General features: G+C 46.1%; 2 protein-coding genes across 4 annotated transcripts in view; one reads left to right on the forward strand and one right to left on the reverse strand.

Moving 5' to 3' along the window:
• LOC109853097 (methyltransferase-like protein 9) overlaps positions 1-19582 on the forward strand; it is a 30406-nt gene extending 10824 nt beyond the window's left edge. Inside the window, exons 2-4 of the mRNA XM_020424851.1 lie at positions 80-291; positions 16191-16403; positions 17615-19582. Coding sequence (XP_020280440.1) covers positions 80-291; positions 16191-16403; positions 17615-18077 — 888 coding nt within the window. The 3' untranslated portion in view covers positions 18078-19582. The remainder of the gene's footprint in view (positions 1-79; positions 292-16190; positions 16404-17614) is intronic.
• LOC109853096 lies at positions 19044-24283 on the reverse strand. 3 transcript variants are annotated; one of them, XM_020424850.1, is made up of 7 exons: positions 23941-24283; positions 23107-23349; positions 22636-23020; positions 22167-22557; positions 21965-22087; positions 21702-21834; positions 19044-21623 (listed from the first exon to the last, which is right to left on the reverse strand). In XM_020424850.1, exons 2-7 carry the CDS (start codon positions 23346-23348, stop codon positions 21575-21577), a joined length of 1323 nt encoding a protein of 440 aa, XP_020280439.1. In that variant the 5' UTR covers position 23349; positions 23941-24283; the 3' UTR covers positions 19044-21574. The 3 variants fall into 3 exon arrangements, with proteins under 3 accessions (XP_020280439.1, XP_020280437.1, XP_020280438.1); XM_020424848.1 differs by lacking the exon at positions 23941-24283 and adding an exon at positions 23504-23722; XM_020424849.1 differs by lacking the exon at positions 23941-24283 and adding an exon at positions 23446-23510.
• Between the last annotated feature and the right edge of the window lie 128 nt (positions 24284-24411).

Here is a 24411-nt window from a genome sequence, read left to right on the forward strand (position 1 = left end):
TTCGTTATTTGAACGCGCAGAAGATAAAAAAAAACAAACCCAGAAAAAGAAAACAATTATGCATATATTATGTTTAAAGTGGTATAGGGTGGACAAGAGCAAGATCAGGGAAGATCTGCTGGATCTGTGGGTTCCCCTCGGCACCGGCCCCAACGCCGACCAGCCCGACAAAGCCGCCGAAATTTTCCTCGTGAGATCCGCGGAGAGATCCGACTCGCTACCTCTGCAGGCCTGGCACTCGTTAGCCAGCTCGGCGTTATCCTGGTTCATCAGTCGAACGTCCATAAATGGGTAAGTGCCCATTACACGCCCGCGGCTCATATATTGATTTTTCCGCGAGATACACTCGGCGGGATACGCGCGCGAAATCTCACTCGTTGAATTCCTATTTCACTTCCGCTATAAATCCCGTATCGCGGAAAGATAATCGCGCCTTGCATTTCTTCGCTGCGAGACGCGCGTAACATAAATCTCGCGTTTCTATTTATAGCGCGTTCTTATCGAAAAGTAAAACAAAAAGTAAAAAAAAAAACACGCGCAAGATATATACACGACAGTTCCGTTTATCGTTGCTGCGAATTTAGACATTACCGATATTTTTTGACGTACACAAAAAACGAAAAAGATTTGCTGTTGTACAACCGGCAAGATGCAACTTTTTGTTGTCAAAACAAACTCAATTCACTTTCTTCTTTTTTCATTTTTTTTTTTTTTTTTTTTTTTTTTTCAATAGATAACGATTTGAAATTTTATTTCCGTCATCATCGACGCGCGTTGATGTGCAGCAGATAAACAAAGTAAAATTCGCGAACGAGAGAGAGAGAGAGTTGTTACGTGCTTCGCTCATAGAAAATTTCCGCAATATTATTACGGCTAATAACGTCTACAATGCGTAATTTCGTCAGAGCTCCTACTCTTTCTCTCTCGTGTAACGATCAGTCGTCCCGCTCCTCCCCCCGTATATATAACGCGCGGGATCGAAGCGTATCGGGCGAGTGGTCCCTGAGCTGTACAACATGTATCGCTATCTGTATGCTAGGGCAAGGCCGAGGGGCCTCTCTCGCTGAAGGCGAGATCGTTTGCGAGGTGATGAAAGGGGGCCTTCCCTTCTCGCCGGTTAATTAATAACCACGGAGATACGATCTCCGCCTATCTCGCTGTCCGCTGCGAGGCTCGACAAGCTGGTGGCAAAGGCCCTGGCATGGCCGCGGGTCGGTCAGGCGGCGAGGTGGGCCCCACGGATAGGTGGGAGCGGGACGGAGCGCGAGGGAGCGAGAGAGGCAGGCCGAGAGCGCCGTGGTTATTGATGGCCAGCTTTGTTTGCCCCCCGAACCGTTTATTAAAATCCAGCGTGGGTGATTAACCTCTCTCCCTCGGCCGCGTCGTCCTGCCAGCTACCAGGCACCGGGCAACACCTCCACACTCGGGGAGCCGCGTACGTATACGTGCGCGTATGGCGAGGAGAGTGAGAGAAAGATCGCGGGAAACCGTTTATTAAAATTTCTCCCGGCGCGACTAACCGCGGCTACTAGGCGTGACACCTCGGATTGCTCCTCGAGCAAAAAAAAGGAAGATCGACAGACGCGGCTCGGAGGATGGTCCTGGAGTTGGTGGGATGTGTTCGAGAACGTTCGAATATATAAATTAGACAGCGTTGAGAAATCAACGCGCTCTTCAATTCGGGTCGATCGTCGTGAAAATAAACGCGTCTCGTCTTCGAACGACGTATTTTGAAGAAGTTGATTTAAAAATTAATTGCTGTAAAACTCAGTAAACCGCGTATAAAAGAAGCTTTCGCTCACGGAGAAAGTTTTCGTAGCTTCTTTCATCCGAAAGTCGATTCGAGACCGCGCTGCGTGTCAAAGGCCTATAACAAATGGAGCGCGGTACATGTACATATAATTTATAGCAGAAATATCTCTCCGCGCGCGCGCGGTCGATACGCGTGGGCTACGAATTTAAATCCGATCGGTTGGCGTTGCGCCAGCGGAGAAGCGCGAGATAATGCGCGTTTTCTCTCTCGCACGCGGGAAGGGAAAATAATTCACGATCGCGAGAGAGAAAGACTGTTTTCTTTGTTTTGTTTTTGTTTTCATAGAATTGTCGAAAAAGATCTTCCTGAAATCCGAACGCGACTCAATCACGTCCAGGTGGGTAACGGTCGTCATTCTTAGCGCTATAACCGGCACGTCGGCCAGCTTTAGTCACGGTGGGACCAGCTGATCGAAAACTCGACGAGTTTACTACTGGCAATCACACTTAGGTATTTGTCTTCGTCATCGCGCCGAGACGCACGTAATTAAACCCTTTCGCCACGCCGCCCTCTCTCTTCCCTTTCCCTCCCTCTCTTTTTACTCGGACGCGAATTGATTGGTGTAATAATCACCGATATACCACATTGCGAGTCAATAACACCGGTCACGCGTGTTTCCTCCCCAAAGTGCGAGTTCATCTTTTATTATTTCGAAGCAATTAAAAACAATCGGGAACTTACTTTATAATTTTGCACCGGGTAATTTCACTTCGCTCGGTAAGAATTTTTTTTCTCTTTCTCTCTCTCTCTCTCTCTCTCTCTCTCTTCGTCGGAAGTTGAAGAAAAATGGTGTTTCTCTCTCTCTCTCTTTCTCTCAATTTCGCGGAGCGACCTTAACTTAAAATAATCGCCGATAATTATTCGTAATTATATTTGATCCGTGATTACGGTCACACGCGATTGAAGAAGAAAAACAAAAGAGGGACAAAACCAGAGCCGGCAACGTGACGTCGGGGCAATTTAATTCTTATTAAACAGTAATTAACAGTAATCGCTCGCAATTATATCGAGCGGGTGCAATTACGGTAGGTACGTTGTGCGCGAGAAATCGAAATAAGACAGCGAAAAAAACTTGGGCTACGTATCGAATAATACGTCCGGTTTCGGTTTCGTGGCACGGATAACGTGTACTTAAAAATTTGAAAAGTCAATTAATCTCGTCTCGTCGCGCTGTTGAAATGCGAATCATCGAGAAGCGCGCGCGTGAAATTCTCGAAAAGTACACGTTGCGTTTTTACACGGTTCAAAAACAAAAAAGAAATTCATTTATTTGATATTTTGTTTTTTTTTTCTTCGTCGAGAAAAGCGTCCGAGGCTACAAATCGCGAGGGACTCGATAATATTATCTCGCGGAGAACAAAGGATTTATATGTTCCGCGCGTGATCTCCATTCCGACTCTTCGTCCTCCGCGCGTAACTCTCTTTCGCGTCTCAACAACTCGCGCATTAAAGGCGCGCGGGATAACCAGTCGTGAATAATCATCGCGCAATTATATCGAACGCGTAATTACGGCGGCGCACAAACCAAGTGTGTGCGTGCGTGCGTGCGTGTGTATATATGTACGAAAGGAGGCTGCGCATCTCGGAACTATCTCGGGGAAATCGTCGACGGAGTCACCTGGGTGACGTTCACGTGACGTTGCAACGCCGTCCCGCTGAGAATATTAATTACGTCCTTCCCCCTGTCCTTCTACTCCCTTCTGCATCCCGATCCCTCCGGTAGCTCCCGGGTTCGAGGTCCTCGCTCGCTCGTCTTACAAATTAATCATAATTAGCGGCGAGATGTCCTCCATCAAAAGCGCTGGTCGTCTCGTCCTCGGGAGGAAGGGAAGGAGTACAGGATATCGCGCGAGGAGGACGGGAAATCGCCGCGAAGAGAGAGAAAGAGTGACATTGAGGGGAGAAGAAGGGAGGAGGGGGGGAATAGTCAGGAGAAGGAAGAAAATTAGCCACTCGAAGCGTGCATCCGCCCTGTGCGCGAACAGAGAGGAGAGCCGGCGCGCCGAAGCTCTCCTTTTTCGAATCCGCTCGTGTGTCGTGCCGGTCCATTTTTGATTTTATTTTTGCGCAAATTGCGCGCAATTTTCGTCGGGCTCTCTCTTTCGGTGCAGGTGCGTCCGAATAGAAACTACACTCCCCGGACGTTCTTTCTCGCGCTTCCCGGGCTTCGCTTGACCGATGTCAATTAGCATTGATTGGCGCGCGGAATGGGTTATTACTGCTAATTGCCGGTCCCGAAAATTTTTTCGTCGAGAAGACGAAAGCGAGAAAGAGAAAGACGAGCGAGAAAGAGTTTCTCCGATTGTATCTCGATGCAAATTCGGTTGTTATTTACCGCGGGGCTCGTCCCTCTACACACGCGTAATTGCCGACTCTGCTACCATTCTAATATTATCATTCGAAGAGAATGCGCACGCGGACAGAAACGCGCATGCATTCCGGATTTGAGCTTTCCGATCGTCTAATGAGGGAGAGGGCTCCGGGCGCGCGACGTATAATTTCGCGCCCGTTGTGTCTCCCTCGCGCATGAGAGAGAGAGGTTTCGTCTACTAATCTTGATTCTCGCCTCATTCTTGAGCATCGACAAAGTTGATCCTCAAGATTACGGTCTAGAAACTGTGTGTGTGTGACCAAAAAGAAGTGACGTGATTATATAACTGGAAAAAAATAGAGTTGCTTCAATTAAAAGATTTAAAGTCGCGACGTCACAAAAATAAATACGACGCTTCGTCGTTGATTTAAACGCATATGCGATTAATTTGATATTTAAATTTTTAAAGTCAGATTATCTCCTGTATGTAAATCGATAATATTGATGTCGCATTAATTGGATGTTCAATTAATTTTAATGTGAACTTGATTTTAATGTCAGTTTTTTCCATGTGGTTCTAAACAACTAAAAACAATAAAAACACCGGAACAAAAAATAGTTTTGTTCTGTACACGTGCGGACATTTTTCATTATGTAAAATGTCAAAAGCGAGAACTGTGTAAACTGTGTGTTTTTTGCGTTAAATTTAATTTTTGGTAGCTTTTCGAATTAAAATTATGGACTTTGGAAGTTGAAAAAAAATTTTCAGTATATTTTCTCAGGAAATTTTTTGGCAAAACAAGACGATTTCGTGCGTAATAACACATAAATTAATTAAGCAATTTATCTCTTTTGACATCTTAATTAGTATACGACCGTGGCGGAGAAAAAAACGAGAAATCTTGTTGAAAAACAAATAAGAATAATGGAAAATTTTTATTAATAGACGTGACGTGTGTGTGTGACCACGTAATAATTAATTTAAATAGAATGCGCTGAATATATGTTAATCGAACTGTGTGTGCGGAGCATCAACAACAAAACACAAAAAAGAAGAAAGAGAGAGAGAGAGGGAGAGAGAGAAATCGTAAGATCGCGAATCAGCGTAACGGACAGATTGATAGCGCGAGCGCCAGTCAAAGGGTTAATCATTCAGTAGCCGACTCATGTGAAGAAAATGAAGCGGAGAAAATGACGTGCTGAGATTCTAGCGTGCGTATAGTCAAGCTGTGGCAAGAAGCGAGCAAGAGGATGGGAGCGCTGGATTATCGCACAGAACCCAGTAGCTAGTTTTTGTCTTAGGGCCCCAACCTGCACGGGACCGACGGGAGTCCCTGAACGCGAGCGAGAGAAGGGGGTATTTAGTTCCGCGCGCCACCTGTTACCTCCCTGTCTTCTCTTCTGACCTCCTCTCTGTCCCCGACTTTGTATAAAAGGGTGACCCGACTTCTTTTCTTCTCGTACATACGAATGATCCGTTTTGCTCGGCGACGGCCTCGAGAATTGTTCGATAAAAAAAATCTTGACAAATTAATTCTCTCGCATTTCGAATGTGAACTTTACGAGACTCGATCGTCACACGCAACACGATTCTCCGAAAGTTCAAAATAATACATGCAATGAATATTTTATGAATAATGAAAGGTAATATGGAAAGTAGTATGACAATTTGTAATGTTAATGAAGTCGGGAATGAACAGAATGATTAAAGTCTTTATTACAGGAAATTACGCGTATATTTAATCAAGTGCGACAGGTTTTAACTGATTATAATATTTTTTTTTTTTTTTAAGTATCCCCTTTAAAAACTCGGTGTGTGGCATCAGATCTTTTGCTGCCCAACAACCGTATTGTCCGCGGAATCTGATATATGTCTTTTTTTTTTATAAAACAAAAGAACAATTTAACAGGCGATATATTTTATAATATTTATTAGAAATTTATTTCTTAATGTATTTTTTAAAGTAAAGTTTCTTTAGTTTATCGCTTAATAGTGCGCAAACAGAAGAATAAATCTCTTTTAGTGACAATAAGTAAAAAAAAATATCGATTTTAATTCTATTCGGTGAAACGCATTTTTTCAAAAATTGCCGTGCGCGCGCTTCTAAACAAAACGCTAAAATATTTACTTACCGTATATTGTTCGCGTCAGTTCGTATCTGTCACGTATCTGTTCCCGCTGCCCGCCGAATACGAGACAAACGATCGCGCGGACACGTATGACGCGCGCGCGTTCGAGGTAAATTCGATTTTAATGAGCGAAAAGAAGCCACGTGGGATAATAATGCGCGGGGACCCCCTTTCCCTTTTGTTTTTTTTTTCTTTCTAATTTGCTCGCGGTCCGAACCGGTAATTTTCCGGAAATGGGACCCGCTTGTAACACACGTGTTACCAGGAAGAAATTACCGCGAGGAGGAGGGTGACAGAACGAGCGAAAGAAACGCGCGCGACGCGCGTTTACATTCCGCTTCGCCACTTATTGGACGTAGCGCGTAATGTGCAATATGCACATCTTTCCGGATGCATCGACCGCGTTGTGAAATTCGTGCCTGGAATAGAGAAAAGCTCGACGTCGAAGCTGAAACACTTAGCTACAAAAACATGTTGTTTCTCTGTGTATTATCGCAATTTTTCTTTAAAAAAAAAAAAAAAAAAAACGTTTTCGATTTCCTCCGACATCGCTTGGGTCGTCAGCAACTTTCCACACACTCGACGCCGCCGCCGCCGATCGACCACCACCCCCCGAGGTCTGCCTTTTCTCTTTCGCTTTTCCTTTCTTTCCCCGAGCCAGCATCCTGCGATTGGTCCGCTGCAGCGCGGCAGCGTCGGCCCAATTGGTCAGTAATTATCATTAGCGCGTTTGCGCGAGGGGTGGCTTTTCCTCCGATTGGCAACCCTCTCCCGTGTGTAATTAACAGCCGGGCGCAGGCGCGAGTTCTCGCGCGGAAAAGCAGCAGTATCGGCGCCGCCTGGTCCACCCTCTCTGGGAAAACGAGTCCCGACCCGACGGGATCTCGCTCTGTCTCTCCGGTTATGACCAGTAATTACGAGGACGAGGGGCGGCGCCCCGAGGGATTATTCCCAGGATCGCGCGCGCGACGAGAAAGAGAGAGAAAGAGACACGTCGTCTCTCCAGAGCGCCGGCGCGCGTTTGCGCTCTGTTAATTACTCATTAACCCTTTCCGACGCGCAAGAGAACGGCGGCGCGCGTCGAGAAAGGGGCGGATTCGTGATCTTTCACAGCTCCGAGGAAGGGTGTTTCCCGCTGTGCCCGCTCACCTTTCGCTCACGCCTCCACCTTTCTGCCCGATATATGCAATTAGACGCACTTGAGATTATACGTGAGATATTTTATCGCGGAATAAATACAATAGCAAAGTGTGTGTGCCTTTCATCCCTCCCTCCCCTCCGCGCATTTACCCCCTTGGAGGCCTGCACGCGCGCGATAGACGTGCAATATCGATTCGTGGAACCGCATATAGTCGGGCATAAATGCACAACCGAGTGTATCGAGTGAGTTAATTTTACGTCCGTATAGTTGTATCGTAATCGCTTTGTTTCTCTTTCTGTCTCTTTCGCAGGAAAGAGCTCGCGGAGCTAGTTTCGTTTGCTTATTTATTTAAATCGCTTTGCGAAGAAAAAACTATTGCGATATGTCCAATAATTCCCGGGGAAATTTTGGGGGAAAGGTTTCTCTCAAATGGAAACCTTATGCATCAAATATTATGCGACATCGTGGGGGAGAGAGAGCGAGAGGGGGGAGCGAATTATACAAAGCGCTGTTTTCGCGATACAGTCGCCCGGTGGATCCGCAGACGTACTCGTCGGCGGAATAAAACAACAGCGTCGGGGAGAACAGCGTGTTTTTCCCGTGCGCCAATAACAAGCCTCGTTACTTACGTATTAATCCATTCTTTCCGGAAAACTCCACGGCACGGATGAGAAAAAGCTTGCCGCGAGCGCAAGAGAGTTGCCGCAAGAAAAACTCCTTTTTAAAATTCACCCTGTGAACCCCCTTCGCAACTCGGCGCGCACGCGATGCGCGTAATAATACAATATTGTTGCTTCGCTCTATTTTTTTTTTTTTTTTTTTTTTTTGTTCTCTCCCACACGCCGCTCGCCAACTATCAATCATATTGCCTTACATAAATTCATATTACGGTAATGTTTCCGCGCATTCATTGCGAGAGAGTAGCGCGAAAGAGAGCGGGGCGTTGTTGTGAAAACGCAATACTATCGCAAGTCTCTTCCTCCGATTCCGTTCGAACGACATCGTCGATGTAATTGCGAATTTGCAAAAAAAATCGCTTTTTTTTTTGTTTTGTTTTTTTTCAATCTCATTCTTGTACTACGCGCGACTCTAATGAAGACGAACAAACGTGGCGAGTGCACACGAGAGTCGCCTCGGCTCCGTCGTGTCTGTGGTGCATAATGCACAAACGCCACTGCCGCATCCGAGTGCTGTTTCGCGTGTGTACACATACGTGGTCTTGCGCGCCCGAGCACACAAGCAAGCCGAGAAGGAAGGATCTCCGTCTGCTACGTGTGCGCCGCTAAATATGTCCGGTTAAATAATAAATCTTCTGATTCACACACACACACACGCGCGCGCGTGCGTCGTCTCGACTTTGTCAAGGATGAAGTTATTTTTCTACAATTTCGACGCGCCCGTTCTGGTTGCAACGGAATGAAATACAAATGTAATTCGGAGGTCTTTCGCGCTTTGAAAATCGATAGAGTGACACACCCTGTGATTGATATCGCGAGAAATTTGCGCGCGAAACATTGCAATTTAAACGAAGATCAACAGCACACGTTTCTCTTTCTCTCTCTCTCTCTCTCTCTTTTTGTATCTCTGTTTCCTTTACGAGCGCGTCGTATCACACGCACGCGACGTTCGTACGCGAATCACGATGTTTAAGGCGTCTAAAATTCAGAAATGTCCCCGTCAAGAGAGGGATTTGCCGTAGAGCCGGTGTGCCAGTGTCGTCGAGGAAAAAGAGAGAGAAAGAGAGAGAAACGAGTTATAAAAGTGTATATTTCCCTGGCGAATATTGCGCGCGCGCCTCTCGTTCTCTTCGACTTCCCGTCCGCTTGAAAAATCCGGCGGCGTCGCGCGACTTCAGCCGAAATTAACGACCGCCCTCTCTCGCTGTCAACGTTACGAGAATAAAACGTCACGATATCTCGTTGTTGCGACTCGCGCGCAACAAATTCGCGCTCGAACATTAGAGTCAAATTTCTGTCATCGGAGATACGCAAAAGAAAAAACAAACAGGAAAAAAATAGACGGAGGAAAAACATAAATAGGACGAGAAAGTGAGAAAATTAACGAGACAGACGGGACGTGGCGAGAGGCAGAAGTTCCGCCGCTCGTGGTTGTCTCACACGGTGCGGATAGAGCGAAAGGGGTTGCGTCTGCTTTCGACCCTCGATATGTGACGTGTGATCCGCAACACGCGCGCACCTTTACACACATACGTAGATTCTCTTCCAATACGCGAATTCACATGGTCGTCCACTAGTGGTGTACGAGCGCGTCCAGCGCGGAGGGGTGGCGGAGCGGCGAAACGGTAGGTCTAAGGGGCGAAACGAGCGGCCGAGTATATAAGAGCGCGCGGGGGTGGGAAATGAGGGAAAGAGGAAGAAATAAAGGAAGAGGGAGGAAGAGGAGAACGAGGCAGAGTCGTAGAGAGAGCATGGAAGAAGGAAGAGAGTACGGGAAAGACTCGCATAACGATCCCGTTTAAGAATCACTCCCCTTCTCCTTCCGTCTCGCGTCTCTCTCTTTCTCTCTCACCCTTCTCTCGCTCTCCTCGTAACCTACGCAAGATAGTGAGCGGCTGTTCCCGGCACCCACTTCGTCCACCGACCTCTCCTCTTCCGCACCGTCAACCCCTCTCGAAGGACAGCATTTGCAAAACTCCCTCCCTCTCTTCCTCCGGCGTGTATAATAATTATTATTGTCCACAGTGCGCTTCTCGCATCCCTCTCTCCGTCACCCCTCGGCGCCTCTCACCCGTCTGTCCCCCTTTCGACGGCCGCGGTGGCGTGGTCTCCCCTCCAGCCGTCATGGACAGGGTGGTCCGTGGTCCACGCCTACCCAGCATCCCCAGCTTCGAGTGACGTTCCCTCGCCTCTCCGTCCGCGCGCCTCTTGCACCCACCCCCTCGCGGACTCTCGCACCCGCGTTCTTCGCGCTCTGTCAACGAACGGAGACCGAAAGAGAGAGAGAGAGAGAGAGAGAGAGAGAAACACAGAGGGAGAGAAGACAGCTAACGAGACGCCGTGCCGGGTACGGGGAATGCTAAATACACGTCGGTCTCTTCCATCCCTCTCGCTCGCATTTTCTCTCTTTCTCTTTTTGCCGTTCTCTCCTCCGTCGATTTACCGATCGGTCCATGTGTCCCGCCGTATCTCCCTCTCGCTCTCTCCCTCAATCTCTCACGCCGCGACATCCCCACCCCCGCCATATATCGGGCCCCGCCGCGCGTCTAGAGACCCCGCGAAATAAATTCACCCCCTCCTGCCGCCATCCCTCTTCCTCCCCGCCGATCGAGAGAGACGACTCGACCAGCGGAGGTGGCCGACGTTCGCCGAAGCCTCCACTTACATACATTGTCACTACGAGAGCGCACACGTCGCACGAAGCGTGTCGTTCTTTTTACGCGCGTCTGTATTGGTGCCTCGACGTCTGCTGTCTCTCTGTGTGTGTGTGTGTGTGTGTGTGTGTATGCGCGTGGAGGCTAACGTCGATTGTATAATCGCGGCGAGCGAGAAAAAGGCACGGGGAAGATGAGACTCAATGATATCAGGACGAAGAATCCTCGGCTCCTTTCCCGTGCGCTTTCTTTCGCGCTGCCGCGTGGTGCGCGCGAGCGCGCGCTTCCCTTTTACGTCCTTTCACCTAGCCGTATTTTTGTCGGTAACATCGCCAGCCAACTGCCGCGAATGCTCCGTACGTTGCCCTTTTACCTTTGTGCCTTGGCTCTCGTTCGCGCTCTTTAATGCCGTAGCTTCGGGAATACGTCATCTGTCTCTTCGAATACTCTATTTTACTTCGCTCTGAAATACGAATCTTTTATTATCAACGATCGATAATTTACGAAGAGAAATTCAGTCACCATCAAATCTCTCGGGTTTTGGACAACGCGCGAGAAGATAATTTGCATTTTTCTCTACGTTTTAATGGAGAGGCTCAGACTTTTTTCGGACACGTCGGATATTTAAAAAGTTAATTTTTTTTTTTTTTAGAGAGAAATTTCTCTAATAACTTTTCGCACTCGGCCAATGATCTATGAAAATTTTCCGAGTTCTGCCGATCCCCATTGCTTTCTCCGATTCCGAAATATACATTTTTCACATCGACGGACATTGATTGAGTGCGCGCGAGAGAAAAGTAGTAGTGCCGCGAAAATTTACCGGCTCCGGAGTTTTGTTCAACGTGAAATATATCGCGGAGAGAGAGTATATTTTTCTGTTTTTTTTTCTCTCTCTCTCTCTCTCTCTCTCTCTCTCTCCGGCACACGTTGTCGCACAAATTTAATGTAATCGCTCGATTAATAAAACGAAGATATTGTGCGATAAAAATTCTCGCTCAAAAATGCTTCGAACGTTCTCGGAAAGTAATCTCGTTTGATGATACAGAAAGTATTCGAACGTATCGGAGGAACCCGACGTGAGAATTGACATCAGGGAAAAAAAGGGGGGAAGAGAGAGAGAGAGAAAGGTCAGGATGCGGCTCGTTGCTCGTACAGAACGACGACAAACGAAGGTAAAGATGACTGGCCAGATTCTTTAAGTGTTGCCCCAATCAGATCCCATGTCACTCGGTTCATTAATCCATTCAGGACGGAACTCTGAAAAGTTCCGTCCCGCGCCATATTACAGAATTACATTTCGTTCGCGCGCTTAATGACGTGAATACGTAATGGTCGTTCGAATCGCGCGCACTCTCGAGCGTGACGAGATCCAATCGAGTTATCATCTCTTGCGTTGCACTATATATACATAATACACGCATCCTCGGTGTTATAAACCCTTTTGAGGTGTGCCAACCCTCAACGCGCGCGACGCGTCCTTAACGCGCTATCTCCCTGCGTGAGATTTCCGACGCATTCAACGCAAAATACATTTAATGACGACTACGGTCGTCTGAAAGAGAAATTCGTTGCACGGACGTCTGTTAATAATTGCGAAAGATCCCGAAGATCTTCGATCGAATGATGTAGATCTTGCAAATAGCTGGTTGGCATTGTCGCACGACGATTGTTTTCAAAAACTTACACGCGTGCGTTCAATGACATTTACGATAATTTCAATTCAACGAATTATTTAATCTATTGTCCACGATCGGCACCGTCGAACGTCGATGGAAACGCTAAAATCCGATATTTATTCAAGAAAACAAAGTAATGTGTCGCTTTTCGTCACACACGTAAAAAAACAGCGAATGCTTTAAGAGATTTGAAAATTTATTACTCGCGCAATATATATATATATATATTTTATTAAACATCGCTTGCGATAATCCAACACGCCATTGTCGATGTCTCTCGCGTGTGGTGGCGATTACGCGCAATGTCCGGCGAGGAGTCGCGCGCGAGAGAAGAAAACCGCGCGAAGAAGAGAAGAAGGGAGAGCCACAACCCCGGCTAAAACTCGCGCCGATCTCGCCGGATCGCTCGCTCCGCTCTCTCGAGGATTTGCAAACAATGGCGCCGTAGCGCGCGGCGCGTTCTTTCGATGGCGGCTCGATACGCATCGCATTTACATATTATTGCTATTATTAGGTAAACGATCCTCCGCCGAGCGCCTCTTTAACACTACTCGCTCCGCTCGCTCGCTCGCCCTCGAGGCTATTTTACGACCGTGAGGCCCCCGCGCGATCACGCTCTCCCTTACCCCCCCGCGTGCGTCCCGCCGTCTCCTCCCTCGCGCTCCGATAAAAGCCCGGAGCTTAAGCTTTCTCCGCCGGCTTGGCGACAAAAATTGAAGCACCGCCCGGGCCGAGAGTGGGTGGCTGGAATTGTAAATAATCGTCCTGCGGGGAGATCGTTATCGGGCGTACACGGCGCTATCCTATCCTCGCCGCCGGCGAGCGGGCTATCAAGATTCGTGGCATCTTCTCCTAAACCGATTTCAAGCGGCGGCCCCCGCCGCCGTTCTCTCTTCTAAGCGCTGCGCACCGGGAGTATTAATAAGCGAAGCGTGTTCGTCGGATTCGTAATTCCGTTTTTCATATTTTTTACAAATCGTAGGTCGTCTCCTCGAATAGAATTTTTTTTTAGACGTTTATCGATCGGGACCATTTGAAAAACAATATCTGCGAAGATGTCGCGTGCGCCGTCCCATCGCTTTGAAGACGGGAAGTCGAATCTCGAATGACGGTTTTGATTCTCCGGGACGAGGACTTTATTAAAATTTTTTTATGACGCGACGCGTCAAATTCTCTCGGGTCTCTGTTTTGTTTACAAATAACGCGATTGACACTGGCCACCCGGTGTCGTCCGTAATTGTCTCTCTCGCGTTTCTCCTTCGCTCCTTTTTGAGACCGGCAAACGCAGCTAGACCGCATGACGCCGGGTCCGAATTAAAAGCCGCTTTTACGGGGGGGGGGGGGGTCGGGACAAACCCCTTCCCGCGCTCGAACGAGGCAAAAAGGGGCCTCGCAGTGTGCTCCGATAAAACAGAACGCGCGGAGATAGAAGAAAGAGAGAGAGAGAAAGGAACGGGAGAGGAAGTTCGAAATCACGACAAGTATAGGAAGGAAAAGGGAGGAAGGGCCGAACGGCGGGAAGGGCTGGGTTATGTGCGGGGTACGCGCATACAATGGGGCCCCGGGAGAAGAGGAGAGAGACCGGGAGAGAGCAAAAGCGGCGAATTAATTGTCGCTCGCGCCGCCGACGAAGCCGCTGCGATCTGCAGGTCTGATTTGTGGGCCGCGCGTATACATCACCGTGTGGCCACACGCGCGCGTGTGCGTGCATGGGCCCTTCTTTCTTTCTCTCCTTTTATCTGTCCTGCTGCTCCCACTTGCTCTCTTTCTCTCTCTTTCTATCTTTCTTCTTTATCTTCCTTTCTTTCGCTCTTTTTTTCCCGCGAGAGGAGATTCGCGACGGAGGCTGCGACGATGTGACTGTACTGAGATAGTGGTGGTACTGGTGGCTGACAATGGAAACAAGTTCAGAAAAGGATATGCGTGCGAGGGAGAGAGAGAGAGAGAAGATGAAAGAGGAGAAAAAAGAACGCGAGGAGGAGGGGGGTGAGGCTCGAGGAAAAAGAGAAACGAGGAGAGAAAACAGGAGCGAGAGAGCCGTATGCGCGGACGTACGAAGGTGAGTCTCCCGGTGGAGGAGCGGGAGGGTGACTTAAGGATCCGCAGAAAGAAGGAACAAGGTAGAGTTGGACGGTACTACGAACAATGCGCCAACCGGGTCCGCGGGTCTCTCCCTCCTTTCTCTCCGGTCTCCGTCCATCGTCACGCTCTCGTCCCTCTCTTCCCTCTCTTTCTTATTCTTGTTTATTATTCAATGGGGCCAGAAGGTGCTCGTTAATTGATGGCACCGGCCATGGCCGAGCGGCGCGGAAGAAGGAAAGCGAAGGGGAGGGCGAAAGAGAGGATGGAATCGCGAAACCCACGAGAAGAGGAAGGGTCCGGCCTCTGCCACGGACCACCATCGCCTTATTTATAACGACGGGGGTAACCGAATTCACGATCAAAATCCCGCGGCATTGATGGATCGCGCCGTGCCGCGACGCGACGACTCTGGTATTTTCAAATGAACCCGCCCCTTTTTCCTCATGATGTCTCCGCGCGCTCGGAGAAGCCGGAGGGATGGGGGTGGAAACCAGCCCGGTGTGCCCCGCCGCGCTCTTTCTCTCTGTCTCTCTCTCTCTCTCTCTCCCTCTCCCATCTCTTCTTCCTCATCGATGACATCGACGAATTCTTCGGGGCAGCTTGCTCTGCCTCGGGGATTCGATTTCTATATGCAGGTTGCCCGTTCGATTGATCGATAGCGAGGAACCGCGCGCGATCGGCTTGGGTTGAATTCCGATGCGCGCGTTTGGATGTAAATCCAAACAAACTCGTCGAATAATTATCGCGAGTATAAATTTAACCGAATTTTGCGTATTAACTCAGCTGTTTTGTTTAAACAATTTTAACTTCAAAACGTACAGATTACGTGCTGCTAATTTTTTTTAACAGCACGTTTTAGTTGGAACAATTTTTATTTTCTCGAAGAAACATTGTTGTAGTGTGACGATAATTTTATTTTATCTCTCTCTCTCTCTCTCTCTCTCTCTTTCTCTCTCAGGGACAGATGTATTGCTTTCCGATGAGTTGTGCGACAGAACAGAACGCAAACGGGGACTGCACGCGCGGATAAGCGGCGATTACGCGTCCTCGTAACGAGCCTAATTAAGCCCGGGCATGAGGCTCGTAAAGTTTCATGGCGAATTGAAGATGCATTATCGGCCGGTAATATGCAGTAAAAGCGCCTAATGATAAACGCGGAAGCACACAACGTTCATCGAGCGGGACGAGTCCATGTCGCATTACGTTGAAAAACAATTTGTACGTCAACCTCTTTTCGAGCTTCAATATATCGTAGGTAGCCTTTAGCCAGCATTTTAATACACCGCCCGTGTCCCGTAAAATCCCGAATTATCATTTTAACCAAACGAGACCAGTCGTGAGTTAGTTTCCATTGATGTTTTAAATCCCAGTGCAATAAATTAACAACAAGAAGTAGTATAAAAAAAAATTGTCTTAAAATTCCCTACTTATAGCTTAAATAACTTAGCAAGTTGGTGTGTTCCTTAATACACAAATTGTAGAATGTGTGTAGAAATTGTATTTTTTTTTTTTTAAATATCTGTTTTGTATAATTCATGCAATTTTATTTGTATGTCTGCTAATCCTCTTTTCGAGACGGCACCATCCAGTATCTCACACTTGAAGTAAATATATAATTAAACACACGTAAATCATTGTACCAGAAATATTTTTGCACGCGCGGAGAGAGATGTTCGTAACGAGAGTTATTCTTCGTACTGTCGCAGACTGCTAGGACGCGGCTCCATGCACGTGTTCTCCGGCGAACAATTCCGAAAGCTAATGGACGCGAGCGGCTTCACCGGCCCCTGGCATTCCTTGGTGGACCTCGGGGCAGGTGATGGCGCAACCACCGCCCACGTGGCGCATCTCTTCGAGAAGGTGTACGCCACGGACATCTCGCCCCCCATGAGATGGGCCTTGGCAAAGAGAAAATTCACGTAAGTAAATCCAAGCCAAGATATTGTAAAACAGTACGTATTAAGTATTTTAAATTTTTATGAACAATACATCGAAAAGTTTAACAGAAATTTTTCGTGATAATAAAAGTCGCGACTTTTGTAACAATTTATTTAAAGTGAGAAAAATACCTGTCAAATTCTTTTTCCTCCCTTAAATCGACGGACTATTTTTGAAATAAATTGTTATTACGATCATTTGTGCGTGTGTGCGTGCAAAGGTTCGATAATATATTTCCGAGAAGAATCTCCGCGCTAACGGCAAGAAGTTTTCAACTACAAAGCCACCTCTCGGAGTCGCATATGCGAGAGAACGCGAAACAGATTACATTCTTCGAATCGAATACGAGCGACCAAAGGTGGGCGGTGGAATCTCCGCTCCTTGAACAACGTGCATTTGCATTTTCTCGTAACGGCGAGACACATTCGCCGGTAGAGATTCACGCGACACGTATTTTATCCTCATCACGTGTGGCGCGAAGCATTGCGCGATCCTTTCTCGTCTTTTCCAAAGGGGAAACTTGAAGAAAATGAGAAATCTCCGTACACGGGTATTTATTGTTGTTTAGTTCTCGCGCGAAAAGAAAAAAAAACAACCGATGCAACGTAACGGATCAATAGATTAGCGCGGACATTGCGCGTCGTTTCCCACATTGAGGGAAACCTGTCGCGAGTATTCCGGTGTTATTATGGTTTATCTCAAAAAAAAAAAAACTTCGCGGACTTAGCTGTAAAGTGAGATAAGATAATTGATCGCGGCCGGGGCGCGGCAACGACATATAAAATCGGCACTTGTCGACGCTCGTGTGTGTCGATACGTAATATCTTCTCGCACGGTGCGCTACCACTAACAAGTTTATTGCGTCGAATTGATTGGAGTAGAAGTTTACGGTGGTTTTACACCCGGAGCGTAGCGGAGCCACCACTTCCGAGGTGTGTGCAGCGCCGATGTGAGTTGCTCCGAATGCGCGAGTCGCCACTCGAATTTTAAATGAACGTCCGTACAGGGTGCGGCGGCCTCTCGTAATGTTTTATATAGAACACGAGCCATCCTCCGGTTGCTTCGCGTAAAATTAGCGGAGAAACCAGAGTCTTATCGCGTTTCTTGTATATTTCTTCTAATATTTATTTAAAATTTTTATTTCTATAAACAAACAAAATATAAAAACACGGCAAATGAATCTTTGACGCAGGGTGCTCAACGTGGAGAGATGGCATCAAGAGGCCGGTCCTTTTAACGTCATCCTCTGCCTGAATCTTCTCGACCGTTGCGACCGTCCGAACACGCTGCTGAGGCTGCTGCGATCCTCGCTGGCACCCGGCGGCAGGCTGGTTGTCGCCCTCGTTCTGCCGTTCAGCCCCTACGTCGAGGTGGGCGAGAGGGGCAATCACAAGCCGTTGGAGTACCTGCCGGTACGGGGCAACGGTCTCGAGGCACAGATAGTCGGGCTGATCGACAGGGTCTTCAATCCGGCGGGTCTGCGATGCCTCGTCTGGAGCAAACTGCCGTATCTCTGCGAGGGCGATTTGGGCCAGTCGTACTACTTCCTGGACGACGTGATCTTCGTGCTGGAGGCGCGGCCTCCGGTCAGCACTCGATCCTGCGAATTCAACGCGACGACAATGGACGACGTTGCGTCCCGCAAGAACTTTTGAAGATTCGGAAGGGAAGGAATTTGTACTTACACGTGCGACAAGAGAGACAGAATGGAAAGGGGGTTGAAAGAAGAGAAAAAGGGAAAAAATGACGAGAGGCGAGTGTCTCACACTTGTAAAAACTTTTAATAATTGCTGTCATGAGTTAGAATTATGCAAGAATACAGAAGAGCAATATTGGCAAGCGACGACGAGAGCTTAATGTGCAGACACAGCGGGTTAGCGTTCTTTCGTGTTACAAATATCGATTAGCGATCCGAGTTTTTTAAAAAAGGGAACGACGGATCGGGGATAAGTATGCGGCGCGCGCATCTTATCGTCTTATCATACTGCCGAATTGTCGGTGTGTGCGAAAAAAGTAATACGCGTTTTTTTTTTTCTTATTCTCTTACGGTACAGATATGGCGTGAGAGTTCGAGCGAGATTCGCGGAAACACGCGAAAAATCTGTACACCGTTTTTCTCCGTCCCTCTTCCCTCCCTTACGTGCTCTCCGCGCGTTCGAGAGCACCTCTTCCCCTCAAAAAAAGATTAAATTCTTGTTCTAATTACACTTAAGCTAAATTAGAAATTAATAAACGTGTGTGTTCACAGAAACGAAAGTCAAATAACAACAACATCAGTCGCGCGGTGTAAACGGCGATAATAAAAGCCCGTGCAAAACGAAGGCTCTAATAACATTTATATATTTAAAAAAAAAACGATAAAGTTATAGAGAAGAACACGTGTATCAAATATACATACATATATATATATACATATATTTATATATATATTTATATATATATATATACACATATATATATATAAAGAGATTAAACATACTCCTCGACGTTTTGAGCAATTGCACAATTGTGGTTCGAATTGTGTTGAACAGATCGCGAATCGCACACAATCTCGGACGTTTCTCGCGCGTATATCTCAAAATTCTTCTATACTCGTCGACGTTTTCGTTGACTCTTTGTTTCCGCGCTCCCTTTTTTTTTTTTTTTTTTTTTTTGGCATAAATTGCAGCGACTTACGTCATGGATATGCTTAATCGTCGTTGGCCACACACGACCGACGACGGCGAGACAAACGGCGATACGTTTGTTTTTCTTTTTTTTTCTTTTTCTTTTTTTTTACTTAATAATAACTACTATAAGAAATAAGTCCATCTAGTTACTGGAAATACACTTTGGTGTGCAACAAGTTATCGTCGAATTATGAACCATATTGCAGCAGCCTTGTAATATATATATATATATACATATATATATATATACATATATAATATATATGTATGTCAACAAAAACGCAGTCGCTGTAGAAGCCGGATATGCGTTCGATTGAAAGTCATTATTTATAAAAAAAGAAACAATAAAAATAAAATAAAAAAAAACCCAAAAAACTCTGAGAAGGCTATCCCAGACTTCCTAATTGTCATTGTCTCTCTGTGCGCGCATTCCTCTGCTTCCGATAACTGCAACAGATTTACAATAAAATAAAAAAAAAAAACAACCAACAGATAACAGAAAACGAAAGAAATGTTGAATCGATAAAGTTTTTTTAACACAGTTTCAAATCCGACTCCTAATTGGTAATCGATCGGCACATTCGCTGCATATACGTGTGTAAGTTATATTTATAACAGATACATATGTTATAGAAAGACATTTTCAACACATTCACACGCATTCATATAAAATTTTGTTTATCTCCGATTGCCGAGAGAGAGATCCTCTCTCCATTTTCTCAAAGCTCACGCATACGCAGTCCGTAAAAGCACAGCCCACACACATACATTCGAGGCGCCGGTTTAATTCTGCGCGGCGCGCACAAAAAACACGACATTCGTTTTTCTTTTTATACTCGGAGGCGAATACCTCCTGTGTGTAACTTTACATCGTCTTGAGAAAGAAGGAAACATTTTACCATATATCGCTTATACGCGTGTGTGTTGTTTATATATATATATATATATATGTATGTATATATATAACAATCGAGGAAACGGTTTTACTCCCGCAGCTGAGACGATATGCCGGGGGCATTTGTTTGAGACGCAATCACAAACGTTAGACCCCTAATTTTCCTATTTTTGTTTTTTTTTTTTTTTTTTTGCAAGAGTAAAAGCGCTTCGGCGTAATAATCAGTTAGGTGCACGGTGAAAAGTCTTTGAGCGTCAGTGTGGATCACACCTCGAGAATCCTCTAATGACGTAACCATTTCGTTCGTTTCTTTTTTACTTTTTTTTGTATATATATATATTTATGTAGTAAGAAATAATCTTTTTTTTCCTTAAAAAATACCTATGAATTGACCGATGACTTTTTTTCTTCCTTTTTACGTGCACACCGCATACACTGCCCATGGAGCTTACGATATAATTACAGCAAAGTCCCTTTTTTTTTTTTTTTAACACTCGTTAAAAAGCGAACACTATACCGGAAATACAACGATATGCTTGCGCGTTCTAACCTTAAAAATAAATAATAACGTATATCTATATATATATCTTTTTTTGAGAAAATATATACACATATAAAGTGAACACACGCAACACAAGCAAGTCTTTTGCTCGAGAAGATAACTTGTCTCTTTCTCTCTTATGTTAATTCAAAGTCAAAGAACAAATGTTATATATCTAACAAACAGTTAAAAGCACAATAGCACGAAAACAAAAATATATTCGGGGTTCGGAGTTCAGCAAACAGGGGAGAAACTGTCCTCCCATCTCTCACATTTTTTTTTAGTCTCACCTAACGTCACGCGAACTTTAAATATCTTATTTAGTAGCAAAAAGCTTTTGTACCCCAGGCCAATTTCTTTCTTTTTTTTTTTTTTAAGTCTTTGCTCCTCATTCCGACTCAAGTTTTATACACTTATGTAACAGTTCTGTACACAGTATATAAAAAAATCCTACTATATATTACACATTAATCAGGTAATTGTCGAACACAAGCGGCAAATTGTTAAATCGATACGGTAATATATATGTGTATACATATATATTTTTCGTTCTTAATGAAGATCGGGAAGTGTTCTGCAACTCTCGGACTTTGAATCTTGATATAATATAATCGAAAATATAATCGCGGGATTAGTCGACACACGTTAGTCGCCAAATACGTACGTACATAAGCCCCATAGGCAGATCGAGAGCAATTACGAGAGACACGAAATCAGGCTACAGCGATGAAATAAAGCTATATAAGTAAGAATCCCTAGAGACGACGCGGTGTGTGAGTTTTAGTCCTACATATAAATCTTTTTTTTTTTGTTTTTCTTTTTTGTTTTGTTTTCTCGCTACCCACGTTTATCACAGTCCACGCATGACTCATTTTGTTTTTTCTTATTATTTGAAGTCCTAAACGCCAACAACTTTTTTTGAGCAATCCATCGGGTTGTTTAAATACGAAACACCCAGCTAATCGATAAAACATCTTGTGACTAGAACATCATAGAGCGCAAAAAAGACGAAACTTGGTCTGTCGCAAAAAGAAGCGAAGACGATGCTTAGTCCAACTTACGCTGCTCGCACAATTCTTCTATCGCACCAGCTTTTCTGTGAAACGAAATACATAACGTTTGATGAACAACGGGAATAAAAAAAATTGATAATAAAATGTCTTAAGATACTCACAACGACGATAAGTAAGAAGTACTGGTGTGATCTAATCGGTGTTTATCTTCGTTTTTCCAGCTCGAGACTGGTATGTGTGGAGGTGGCAAGAAGCTTCTCAACGATTGTACGAGTTGTATTGTATCGACCAGTGCTGCACAAGTAAAAATAAGAAATAACGTAAACGCTTCTGTAATTGATTTTAATGAATAATTCTAGTAAATAAATTTTGCATACACAATGCAAGAAATTAAAGAAAAAGATAAAACTAATATTGTCATTACTTTTTTGTAGAGCCTCGGACTGTTTGCCGTACGGCTTGCACATTGCCGGTCGCACACAAGCTTTCATCCTTGCCATGTTCTTCATTACTTCGGCAAAGGCGCGCACAATCTTCTCCTGACCACCTAAAATCAGCAAAATAAATTCAAACATTAACGCAATGCAAATGTGGATCTGAGAAAGCACGTATTCCTGAAACCTTACCTTCGGAATTCGAAGACGATGACCGAGAACCCTTTTCACCTTCTAGAGGCCATGCGCCATTGTGCAGCGCTAATAGGTCCTTATTGGCATTCCCTAAACCTTGTAAATTTCCTAAACCGAGTGTACTGAGATTGTCCAAGTTGTCCAGATTGTTGCGTAAAAAATCCGTCAGCTTGTGATCGGAAATTGGTATATTAGATATTAGAGATTCGTAGTGCTGCTTGCCGGATGAAACTTTCTTCTCTTGCGAGACAGGCCGATGTGGAATATTCAATGATGGACGGCTTGGAGGACGTTGAAGATTCATTTGGTTGCCGGCGCTCCTCATCTCCGGCAAATCCGCCCCGGATCCTCCTCCCATGTGCGTATTCGGATTAGCACTGCTCAGTGTCTGCGGATAAACAAAAGTATGTAACAAGCTGTAAAATACAATAAAAGAAGAAAATTATCAAACGAGATCCTCGCTTACTGCCTGGAAATCTGTGCTATGGGGAAATCCGGTACGCAAAAGGGACGCGGTTGCTTCGTTTTCTTGAATGTAAGTCGGTGCCATGTGACCCATCTTTTGAGTGAGTTCTAACTGATTTTTGTAGTAACGACAAGCAGGATTGGGGCAATTCTGCACGACTTCTATGATAAATTCCTTCTCCATTCCGAAACACTCTCTCCCAATGGTGTAAGACTCCATGACCGCTCTGACCGTACCCTCCAAGCCCAAATGTAATCCGTGCGGGCCGTTCATGTGTTTCAACATTACAGCATTGGCAAAGTGTTCATAGGGAAGTATTATCTTTCCGTTTTCTCTGAGAACTAGTCTTCCCTGTGAATCTAACGCGACTCTGGATGCCATCATCCTGTAAGACAATCAGTGTGTTGTATGAGATATCACGCGTCATACAAAGTAAGTTGGTTTCATTGTTAAAATAATGTTTATTCTTACTGTAAATAAGCAGCACTTGGCATCATGGAGGCGTCCTTGAATTCCGAAAAACACTGCAGCAGCTCGATACTGGGATTCCAGCCTTTATTTTGCAAATACGCTTGTAACAACATGTACATCTTCTCCGTGACGTAGCCAGCGCTACTTGGCGTAGCTGGATAACCTGAACCTCCGCCTGGTGGGCCCATTTCTGTTTGCATTCCTTTGGCAACAATGTTCTTCATAGTTTCAGCAAGGTCCATTCTGTGCACAAAATAATTCACATCTCAATGTGACAAATTCTCTTACAAAAACAAAGACATCAAGTGAATCCATTTGATAAACAATTCCAATATTTACATTTCGCTGTACGTGACAAAAAACTTAGCAGACGACAAACAAAACAGAGCAAACATACACAAAGAGGGAACTAATTAGCGTCGATAACTGAAACGCGCTTCGACAATTTGGCACGTCCGTCATCGTCGAGAGAATCATGATCTATCGAAGGTCAACGAGCATCATCGGCAACGCATTCGCGCGCAAGATTGTCTCTGTGAGATCGAGCACGCGTCATCGGCCAAGTCATTCGTAGTCTCGCTTGTCGGGAACGGTGGGCTCGGGTCGCGAGTCTCGTTCCGTCGGCGAGCATCGTGGCTCGTGGCGGCGGCTCGGTCCCGTCGTCAGCTGGTTCTCGGCACCGGCCATTGTTATCGCCGTAGCGGGCCGAGCGAGTCGGCGGAACCGATAAAAAAGTGCTCGGCGAGCGTGCGAGCCACCGCCCCCTTCCGAGAACGCGCGGGGGGAACCGAGCCGCGAACGCGAGATACTACCACGGACTCGTGTGCCACTCACCCCGTGCCGCGGCCACCGCTGGACTCGCACTCCACTCACGGCGAAGCCGGCTATCCCCAGGACGCCGTTCGTCGATCCGTTAATCGCCGCCACTCGGCATCGCCTAATTAATTAAACCCCCGGATCACATTTGCAAATAACATAAATCGCGATAATTATTTCCGCGAGGGTCGCTTGCACGGTCCGCCGCCAGGGGCGCACCGCGTTCTGTACTTTTCGGCCCGTGTGTGTATGTGTGTGCGTGTGTGTACGTGTGTATGCTTGTGCGCGCGTACCCACACGAGATCCGGCTGCGCTTACGCGACGCCACTTTGCGCATTTATCAATATTACTTTTTGCAATTGATATATTACACCGCCCCGCACGACAACGCCGCGGCGCGCGACGAATTACATCGGCGCCGACGAGCGCGCCGCGCTCGTCCGTCCGCGGCTTCGAAAATTCCGCGCATCGGTCATCGAACCCCCGCGG

This window comes from Pseudomyrmex gracilis, unplaced genomic scaffold (assembly GCF_002006095.1).
Source record: "Pseudomyrmex gracilis isolate BER0280 unplaced genomic scaffold, ASM200609v1 scaffold_43, whole genome shotgun sequence".
NCBI lineage: Eukaryota > Metazoa > Arthropoda > Insecta > Hymenoptera > Formicidae > Pseudomyrmex > Pseudomyrmex gracilis.

Bases quoted from the DNA above. Each gene is read 5' to 3' on its own strand.
- LOC109853096 (XM_020424848.1), bottom strand. From the start codon at position 23,583: ATGATTCTCTCGACGATGACGGACGTGCCAAATTGTCGAAGCGCGTTT. The intron at 23,350-23,503 runs GTATGTTTGCTC...TTTTGTGCACAG, and splicing joins CTAATTAGTTCCCTCTTTGT to AATGGACCTTGCTGAAACTA. The intron at 22,558-22,635 runs GTAAGCGAGGAT...GTTTATCCGCAG, and splicing joins ATAGCACAGATTTCCAGGCA to ACACTGAGCAGTGCTAATCC.